Source organism: Syzygium oleosum, unplaced genomic scaffold (genome assembly GCF_021117445.2).
Source record: "Syzygium oleosum isolate NSW1041296 unplaced genomic scaffold, Sole_v2.1 Sole_v2.05, whole genome shotgun sequence".
Lineage (NCBI taxonomy): Eukaryota > Viridiplantae > Streptophyta > Magnoliopsida > Myrtales > Myrtaceae > Syzygium > Syzygium oleosum.
Genome location: NW_026607489.1, coordinates 6,941,059 through 6,951,516, shown reverse-complemented (window position 1 = coordinate 6,951,516; position 10,458 = coordinate 6,941,059). Strand labels below are relative to the sequence as shown.

The 10,458-nt window shown below is 41.4% G+C and overlaps 1 protein-coding gene and 1 long non-coding RNA gene across 3 annotated transcripts; one reads left to right on the top strand and one right to left on the bottom strand.

Moving 5' to 3' along the window:
• The first annotated feature begins 2,467 nt into the window (after nucleotides 1-2,467).
• Nucleotides 2,468-3,245, top strand: LOC115676531 (uncharacterized). Its single transcript, XR_004005153.2, has 3 exons — nucleotides 2,468-2,642; nucleotides 2,770-2,814; nucleotides 2,958-3,245. It is a non-coding gene; the product is annotated as an uncharacterized LOC115676531 (long non-coding RNA).
• Nucleotides 3,246-4,155: 910 nt separating this feature from the next.
• On the bottom strand, nucleotides 4,156-8,302 carry LOC115676294 (low affinity sulfate transporter 3-like). 2 transcript variants are annotated; one of them, XM_030599178.2, is made up of 12 exons: nucleotides 7,855-8,301; nucleotides 7,712-7,760; nucleotides 7,408-7,615; nucleotides 7,136-7,310; nucleotides 6,883-6,948; nucleotides 6,562-6,792; nucleotides 6,341-6,467; nucleotides 5,685-5,971; nucleotides 4,961-5,154; nucleotides 4,769-4,851; nucleotides 4,586-4,662; nucleotides 4,156-4,503 (listed from the first exon to the last, which is right to left on the bottom strand). In XM_030599178.2, exons 1-12 carry the CDS (start codon nucleotides 8,212-8,214, stop codon nucleotides 4,348-4,350), a joined length of 2,013 nt encoding a protein of 670 aa, XP_030455038.1. In that variant the 5' UTR covers nucleotides 8,215-8,301; the 3' UTR covers nucleotides 4,156-4,347. The 2 variants fall into 2 exon arrangements, with proteins under 2 accessions (XP_030455038.1, XP_056167185.1); XM_056311210.1 differs by lacking the exon at nucleotides 6,883-6,948 and having other exon boundaries at nucleotides 7,855-8,302.
• Nucleotides 8,303-10,458: the final 2,156 nt, after the last annotated feature.

Here is a 10,458-nt window from a genome sequence, read left to right as displayed (position 1 = left end):
AATAAAGGGCAGTGTTTGAGAGTTGTCAAGCTTGGGGCAAAGTTAAGTATTTAAGGCATGGAGCGTGGATTTGGCATCTCTAGTTGGAAAAGTGTCAAAAAAGTATTTAACTTTATTGCATTGGTGCCAATTTAGTCATAAACCTTTTAATTGTGTCAATTTAGTCTTAAACCTTTTGACGTAGAGCCAATTTAGTCCTTCCGGATAATTTTGACTAGATATTGTTAATGTGGACGCCGGCCTGCCTACGTGCCACGTTCGGCGCTAACGTGGATAACTTTTAATAATATTTTAATATTTTTAAAGAATATTTTTATTTTTATTTTTATTTTATTTTCTTTCTCATTCTTTTTTTCTTTCCCTTCCTTCTTCCTCAAGCTGGTCGCTGAGGTTGGCAACTCGGCGAGTTCAACCTCCCTGATCTCTGACAAGGCTCGACCTCGCTGGATCTAACAAGGCCGATGGCCATGGCCAGCGAGGGCGGCCTCTAGTGAGGGCTACTCGCCAGGGGTTGGGCGAGGCATGACCTTGAGGTCGACCTCACCTGCCCTTGCCTATGGCCAATCTTCGGACGTCGGCGATCGGCTGGAAAAAAAGAAAGAGAAAGAAAATAAAAAATAAAATAAAATTGAAAAATTATTAAAATATCATTAAAAATTATTCATGTCAGTAATATCTAGCCAAAATTAGCTAAGAAGACTGAATTGGCTCTAGGTCAAAAGGCTTAGGACTAAATTGGCATCATTAAAAGGTTTAGAACTAAATTAGTACCAATGCAATAGATCTAGGACTTTTCTAACACTTTTCCACATCTCTTATAGTAGTGGGGTGCGGAAGGGAATGCAACCATCGCACCGCCCTTCCCCGTTGCCATCCTTATTCCATAATTTCTGTTAAGTTGACGTTAAATTTGTCATGCTAAGGTCCAGATGGCTTAAACCACCCCCAAAAAAAGGAGAAGAAGAAAGGAACGCTTGCTAACTTAAAAAAACGACGAAATAGTTCACATATTTATTTTGACCCAATAAGCGCTGATGTGGTAGTCCACGTTAGAAAAAATGTGCGTAATATGACGATACACTTGATGGAAGGAATACATCAAGCAAATTTTTTACAACATTTAGGGATAAAATTGAACAAAAACAGTTCAAAAATCACATTGAACATTGAAGAAATGTTCAAGGACCACCCTTGTCATTACCCCCTGATTACATAACTTAAATACTTAATACGTTTTGCACTGACTTTTTAAGATAGTTTTCCTGCATTAACAAATTTGGATTTTGTTTGTACAGAACACACTAACACATTTTAACACGATTTTTTAAAGTAATTTTCAAAGTTTCAAATGACTTTTCCCTTTCTAATTTTGGCATTGACTTCTTCATCAAAGGCTATTATATTACCATTGTGAGAATATCCAGCATATGACTATTTTATGTCGACTGTATTTTGCAGAAAACTATATGAGGCAACATTATTTATGTCACTACACAACCAAAAAATTTTCATATGTTGCAGATATGCTATATATTGACTTTTTTTTCTCCTACTCCCCTACCTAAATTTTAATTCGAAAGTTGACAGCTTAATATATATGGTTAGGGACAAAAAAATTTGACTTTATCGTGTGCAACATAATTTGTAGAATAGAGGAAATTAGGCTAAATTTCAATGAAATTATGCATCATAACAGTATACATTATTGTATTATATCCAAATATGACTTGATTGTGCACAATATACGTGGTGATGGAGACATGTCTCTAATTACATAAACTTGAGTCTACTTCATAATATAGATTGTAAAATTACTCCTTTCCCTTATACAACATGTAAAGGAAAACAATAGAACATATACAATGTTTGTCTATATAGTAAAATAGGACATATACTACTTATGTACTTGATAAGGTAAAGTGAGCTTATATTTGAGATAATTCACTTTATGATACATACCAACATATGTATCGATTTCACATGAAATTTTTACTTTCTCCATTCCTTTTATCTCATTTCTTAGATTTAGTGATTATTGCCACTATGGTAGCTCCCGAAAATATTATATTTTCACACAAGACAGACACGCAATATTAAAGAAGAAACTTTGCTAAATACAATGCGCAATGTGAATAGAGCTAACAACCACGCGCAAGATGAATAGAAGTCACACGATATGGTCCTAGTTTGAATAGCATGAAGACTCGGACTACGAAACTAGATATCGGACTGCAATTTCCCATTAATTCTCGAATTGCAGTCATATACGGCAGCTGAATTACAAAGAGCATATCATGGTCAAAATGAGAAAATTCATAGGCAAAAGACTTTTGGCATTAACCTCTAATTCTTTTAGTCCCGTTTTACACCTTAACCAAGCCAAGTCCATGCACCAAACTTACATCATTTGCTTATATAAGCAGCAATGGAGCTCTGGAGAAACCAAGCTTGCTACACATCTTAAGAAAAGAAAGAAGAGGGTACGTGAAAAAAGGGCAAAGAAGGGAAAAGGAAGGGGGAAGAAATGGCGCCCAAGACTATTGCTTCGTCTCCTTGGCTCGGGAAATTTTTGCGCGTTTTCATGGTTCTGGTCCTTCATTTCATAATCCTCGCTGCCGTCCCCAATGGCCGATGCGGGCGTGGTGACGATCTTCTTCTTTTCTTTTTTTCCTCTTTTGAATAATCTCTTGATTTCCTATAGTATTAATTGTTTCTCATGCATTTTTGTGATTTACACCGACATGTTCACGGTTCGCACTTTGCGTGCAGGACTACCGGATCCAAGCAACCCGCAGCCTTCCCCTGGATGTAAATGTATGTACTTGCGTTACATTTTATACACCTAACAATATGAGATTTAGACAGAATTCAAATACGAAAAGCAGTATCCATCTTGCTTGTATCGACAAATTTTCAGGCAAAACCGTGCTAATATGAGCTTTTCAATGGTGTTGCAGGAGGTACTTACATGACAAAGTGATCGACTTCTTGTATCTTGCTTCAAGAGAAAAGTGGAAGGCCCTGAACTTGATTGTAATGTTATATTTTGTTAAGTAGTCTCTGAATTACATATCTTTAAGTAGTCTCTGTGTCTTCAGGCAACTCTTGGTCCGGTTTTAGTTGTAGGTTGAAATAAGATAGTCACAAGCGTGTATCTTTCTTCATTATTAGTGTCCAAAGCTTGTATTCATTACAACTTTAGACTTGCTTGATAGATCGATTATAGTTTCGATTGACACAGCTCTTATGATTTAGAGAGAGATTTGCAATTGATTATGAACGTGAACTTCATGGATAGGATGTGAATATGAAGAATGGATGCTCTCCATGACAATGGGTGACATTTCTTAAGATATATCGAATATTGATGGCCCTTGACGCAATTCGGGTAAGATGAACCGCACCACAATAGAATTTTTAGGCGACAATCACTCTGGGCACAGTGTAATTGCAATTTGCATTCGGAAAGGGATTTGTTACGTGGAGAAGCAAGCTAAGTCAGAAGCGAGAGATTAAAATGTTCAAAATCAAAGTTAATGGGGGAGGAATATCATGTAGATAACATGATCGATCGTTTATACTGGTCAATCATATAATCTGACACATAATACTGAAAACGTTACAACAATGAAGTTGCACTCTCTTAAGTTGAGTTACCAAAATGTCAGGCTCAAATAGCCAAGGACTCAAACTAAGCTCAAAAGCGTTGAATGTACTACCCTTGAGTGCAATATAAAATCATTGAGGCGCACCTACACTTAAATGGGCTTTGCACAATAAAATCAGAGGACCAATCTGGCCACGCAAATGGGCTGTTTTCCCCATGTGAATTGGATTCGGGAGAGGAGGGCTGAGGCCCCCTACGGATCTGTCCCACCTTCTCCGTACATATTTCACTTTCTTATAAATAATTAAAAAAATCTTACAGCTATCGATACGCTCTCTTTTTCGTGCTATGCAAAATAAAAAAGTTGAAAATAAGAGTAGTCCAAATTAAGTATGTGGTGAATAAGAGTCCGGAGACACTAGCTTATCTTTGCCAAAGAATCTAGAGACACTTGTTAACATTACCCTTTGTCATATTTATCCTGGTTAATTGTTCCTTATTATCGTGACTTAGGTGTATATTTTCCAACAGCCCTAGAAGAAAGGCGATGGCACACACTCAAGTATTACATAATCACTTTTTCTCAGTTTTGCTTAAAATGAGAACGAGGCTAGAACCATGGAAATCTATGTTCTAACACATATATCCTATTTGACTCCGTAACCATTTTCTCATCAGCACATGGTATGCAAATTTTATTGCCAATTACCTCAAGGATGCTCCCAGCAATCCACGTTTGATCAACAGTTAGTAGGACCAGTGAACTTAGAAGAGACGCATGAATATTTCACAGCCTCCCCAACACTAAGGAAGACCCTCTCTTTCCCAATCTTGTCCAGGAAGTTGGCCAACTTCAGCTGGTGGATCACTTGCCATCTGATGTTGGCCATAGCCACCTGCGAAAAAAACACGCATGAACTGTAATTTCCGCAGGATCGCAAGATGTAATTTCCATTCAATTTGTTGGGTACTACTTACTTCTAAGCCAACCGAAACCAGCTCCTTGTGCAGTTCTTCGAGCGCGGCAATCCCCGATGTGTCAATGTTCATCACATCTGCCATGAGACAACAGGGGAAAAAAGAAATAAACAAGGACATTGCTGATTAGTAAGGCCCTTTTAGCTTCTAATCCCAAATTGATTTGAGTTAATCAGGACTTACTGGACATGTCAAGGACCACCACTTGGATCTTGCTCCTCTCGGTTCGTCTAGCGTCATCCTCTTCTGTGACTGACCTCATTATCCTAAAACAAAACAGGACCAAGAATATAATATATAAACCAGTACCAAATATATATATATTCTTCAGCACAATATGCCTTGATTCAATGAGATTGACTAATAGATCACCACCTTTCTCTGATGAAATTGGCATTGGCAAAGCACATCAAGCCGGAATTGATGCGGACCAAGAAGACACCAGGAGTTTCGATGGCCATTGGGTATTGTCTAATGTCGCAAAATATTTCTGTCCCTGGAAGCTTTCCTAGCAGTTCTGTGCCGGGTCGAATGGATAGAAGTATTACCTTTCCGAACGAGATAGCAACCTGCAATTAATTCATAGAAGTAAAAAATCTTGACTTTCTTGTCTAAGGTGACGACGCCTAGACTAAACTTTCATATCAAGAGACATTCTGTTGTTCAAGATGAAGACAGTCGAAATATCTTGCTATAGCACAGAATTTCTGATCTGCTGTTGACAATCATTAAGACAATAATTCACGAAAAATTTAGCCCGTCTAGAAATAACTTAATGTGAGTTTGTTGCAGATGGCTTGAAGCAGTGTATGATTTTGGGGGTTTTTTATTTGCCAATACGTGCCAAAACGGTAGACCTGAATGAGCTCTCACTCGAATGGATACTTCAGGATAAGCTCAGCACCAACCAAGCAGTTCGAAGCTGAATTACGGAACTCAATAATTATATGGAACCCACAAGTCACGAGACAGCTAAATGTTAAGCTCTTCAAGGTCCATGTTTGATAATGTTAGAAAGATTGGCAGACATAATAATATATAATTTCTTTCAGGAATTCAATTGTTTTGTCATGTTGGAGAAGTTGGAATTGAAAACTACCGCAGCTAGAAGACCGATCTCCACCGACCCGAACAGGACCCCCAGGAAGGCGCCGATACACGCTAAGAAGTCAAGCTTGTCAACTCTCCAGATCCGGAGAGCCTCACTCACGTCGATCAGACCCGGAAGAGCCGACAAGATGATCGAAGCAAGGATGGCCATGGGAGTGTAGTACAAGAGCTTGGTGAAGAGCAGCAGTGATAGTAGAACCGTCACGGCCATCACTATGTTTGACACGACGGTCTGGCACCCTGCACTAAAATTCACCGCGGTTCTTGAGAAAGAACCTGTTTTGCATGATGAAGAAGCTATATTAGGATTCCATGAATTCGGACAATTTAATTGATAGGGAAAACACAGTGTAGACCAATATAATACAATGTATAAAACCATTTGGGTTATAGGATAATGTGAACTTCAATCTGAAACCTCTGCCTTTTACCCTTTTGTACATCGTTTTGATTTCTTCATATATTCTTGAATGTACTGCCAATTAATCTCACTCAATAGCTCCATTGATTATTATTTGCTGAGGGGACTGAATCGCTTTGGAGAAACTGAGTGACAGGGAGACGTTTTATGTTTTGATTTGAGCGAAAAGTTTGTAATTAATACTGTGCATCGTAAGTTTCCTCCAACTTTCAGGGAAGCTTTACCAGTTGCTACATAGCATGAGGTGAGAGATCCAGCAATGTTCATGAATCCCATTGCTACCATTTCCTTGTTCCCATCAATCTGGTAGCCTTTGATCGAAGCAAAAGACCGGCCAACTGCTATCGCTTCCTGAAGAAAGCATTTTTGAAGACCAAGAGAAACTTCATAGAAAAAAATGAGAAATTGTCAGACAGATAAAAAGATTTTGGGCATGGAGGAGTACGGTGAGAGCCACAGCGGCACAGATTAGACCGATTTTAGCAGACTGTCCTACATGTGGACCTCCGAACTGCAACTGATGTGCTGAACTTGGATTTAATCCTCCTTTGATGTGCTTTACTACCTTCACACCATGGTTATCAGCCTTCGTCAGAAAGACTATTAAAGTGGATAGGACTACCGACACTAGAGGAGCGACGGCCGGTAACCAGAAGAGTTTCTTGTTTCTTCGTCCCTGAGAACATAAATGATTTGTGTTATTTGGTTAGCGGAGAAAATTTTCATGAGATATATAGGAAATGCAGGGGACGTAAAATTTCCTTACGATGAACCTCGCAATGAGGAGGAAAATAAGGAATGAGCATCCGAGGACAAAATTCAGGGGGTACCACTGTCACATGTGCAAATTAAAATACAATTGTCAGCCTTGTGGCAGTAAAAGAAAACATCATCTGAGACCATTTTAAATGACAAAACTAGAGAGCACTGCCCGCTATGATTGGAGCAACTCTCGTCCACAAATCTTTCTTGAGGCTGTTTCTTAGAGAGACTAGAGAAAACACTGAAACAGGACATACTTGATGGTGAATCGATCTAAATGCCGACTCTAGAACGGACACCGCGTCTGTTTTTGTTGTGAAGTGGCTAATGCCCAGTAGCCCTTTGAGTTGTTGAAGACCGATGATAATGGCCGTGCCCGCCATGAACCCAACAATCGCAGCATGTGAAAGAAAACCGACCAGAAATCCCAACCTGCGAGACTCAATGCCTTCAAACGAGGTTCTTACTTGTTGAACATAGAAACAAGTTGAAGAAGTAAGGCAGAAGAGTCTTTCAACGAAAAAAGTACCTAAACAATCCAAAGATCGCCTGGAATGTTCCAGCAAAGAAGGTCACCGTGAAAACGAGGCTTCTGTAAGCTCCTGGGTCGGTCAATGGATCCTGTATATTCTGAATCATGGAGGAAAGCAAGAGTGATACGACAGCAACAGGTCCAATGGCAATCTCCCTGGAGCTCCCCATCAAAGCATAGACGAGAGGCGGGACTACACTTGTGTCTGAATCCGTTGCTCAAAAAATGAACTCTCACATTCAAATTATGCTCGAAAGCTAAAACTTAAGAAATGGGAGTAAGTCATTACTCAAAAACTTACATAGACCATACTGTGGATCCAGTTTTGCCAAGCTAGCATACCCAATGCTCTGCAAGAAACCGAAACCATGCTCTTAGAACTGAAGAGACTACACACTGTCACATTCACAAAACACTGTTGTCTGGTTCAGTACTGCTTTTTACCTGAGGAATGCAGAGGCTTGCGAGAGTCAAACCGGCCATCAGGTCGCTTTTGAACTTCGAGATGCGGTAACTTTTGCCCCAGCAGAGGATTGGGAAGAGACCTTGAAAGAGTGAAGCAGCTCCCCTGCATAGAGCTTGCTTGTGTGTCAATGGAGATTTTTTCTTGTCATCATTGCTGTTGTTAAGAAGTAGTGTCTCTCTTATTGAGACGAGCAGATCATGCCAGAGGCTAGGAGGGTCGGGTGAATCAAGCACCCATTCAGCTCTCCCAGCCTCATGATGACTAGCGTTCTCAATGCTTGTTGGCGGAGGCAGCTCTGCCTCGGATTTCAAGCTCTCTGTAGCAGGCAGTGAAGCCATGGTTGTGTGAAGCTTCTTGGGTCGACCTTGGAGAGCTATTTGTGCATCTACGGTAGCTTTTATACCAGTCGAAATGCGTTTTCTTTTGTTCACCGCATAGGGAGATTATATCTGGCCTATTGTTAAGAGAATAGTTGATTTAGCAGGAATTGAGGAGAGAGGAGGGGAAAGAAGGAAGAGAGGTAGGAACACAATTGTAATTGCTTACTCTTTAGTGTAATCTAATGGCCCTTTAAATAGCCGAGTACACATATGGATATCAATTATAAATGGAAACTAATTAATGGCTATCCTTATAGATAGAAACTAATTGATGGCTATCCTTATTAATGCTGATTACTATCGTCGTCATAAATGGAATGCGATTCTCCTTAGCCTTGTTTAGGCATGTTCTTGCGCCGTGAATATACTTGCAATCCTTGGGATGTAACATTCCTTCCCCCATAGAAAGACGACTTGTCCTCAAGTCGAATATTATCCAAGAGGTGCTCATCCTCCCAACTGAAGTCGTCGGGCGCGAGGTCCTATCACTGAACTAACACTTGTGAGACCGGCTTAGAATCCTTCATAATAACTCGTTGACCCAAAATTGCCAGTGGCTAGTGAATGGGTTGGTGATCAACAACTGCCTCTGGGAGTGGGTGCACTCTAGTGGAGTGCGAAGCCATATACGGTTTGAGTAGTGAACAATGAAAAACTGGGTGTATGCGACTGGAAGCTGGCAAGGAAAGTCGATAAGCCACTTGTCCCATGCGTTCCTCCACAGGGAACGGACCATAGTAGCGAAGTCCAAGTTTGTGGGCTGAGTCTTTGCGAGCTGACAGCTGGCGATAAGGATGAAGACGAAGAAGCACCATGTCGCCTGGTTTGAAAGAAATATTAGTGCGGTGCTTATCTGCTTGGGTTTTCATGACCGCCTGAGCTTTGGATAAATTGGCACATAACTGAGACAAGATTATATCACGTGAGCGCAAGTCATGATCGAGTGCTTCGACAGCACTGGTACATGCACAATAGGCCAAGAGGGAGGGAGGTTTTCTGCCGAATGTCACCTCGAAGGGCGTCATACCTATAGAAGCCTGGAACGTGGTGTTGTAGTGGTACTCCGCCAAGCTAAGTATCTTGGACCACTTGGAGGGTTGATCATGAACAAATGAACGAAGGAACTGTTCAATGCAGCGATTGACATGCTCCGTTTGTCCGTCCGATTGCAGGTGGTAAGCGGATGAGAAGTGCAGCTTTGTTCCCTGGAGTTTAAACAACTCCTTCCAAAAGGCACTCTGAAAAATGGGGTCACGGTCGGAAATAATGGAGTGAGGTATGCCGTGTAGCTTTCCCACTGTAGTCCAGAAAACTTGGGCCACCTTGGTGGCAGTGTAACGTGGTGGCAAAGAAGCGAGGTGGGCCCCCTTGGAAAAACAATCAACAACCACTAATATAGCCGTATATCCAGCAGATGGTGGTAAATGTGTGATGAAATCCATAGAGAGATCGGTCCATAATGAGTCGGGTGGAGCAATGGGTTGAAGTAACCCGTAGGGGTGATGGTTGGTGGGTTTGCACTTTTGGCAAACATCGCATGCTTGGACGAACTTAGCTATGTCCTTGCACATGCCGTCCCACTGAAAATGCGCAGAGATGCGTTGTAAGGTCCGTTGTACCCCAGAGTGACCACCATGTAAGCTGGAGTGATAATCTGACAAAAGGAAGGGCACAAGGGAGGAGTCCGCCTGCAAGAACAAGCTGCCACGGTGACGGAGCAAACCTGATGAGTAAGACCACCCGAGCTGGGAGTCAGGTGCACGCTGGAGGTCGTCAATGATGCTCTTTGTACGCTGGTTTAGCAACAACTCGGCACGAAGAGTGTCAAGGTCAGTATTCACGGGACGAGATAATGTCAAAAGTGCGCTCTCCTGGTTATCGTCATCATAAACCCTTGACAGGGCATCTGCCGCTGCGTTTTTCTTGCCCGACTTGTACTCGATAGAGTAGTGAAAGTCGATCAATTTCGAGAGGAACTGCTGTTGTTCTGGTATCTGGATGGTTTGCTTAAGAAGATGGTGCAGCGGCCTATGATTGGTCCGGATAATGAAGTGAGCGACGAGCAGATATTAACGCCACTTCTGAACGACGGACTGTATTGCGAACAACTCACGCACATAAGTTGACTTGCTGTGCATGATGGGAGAAAGTTTGCGACTGTAGAAGGCCAGTGGGTGTTCAGACTGCATCAATACTGCGCCA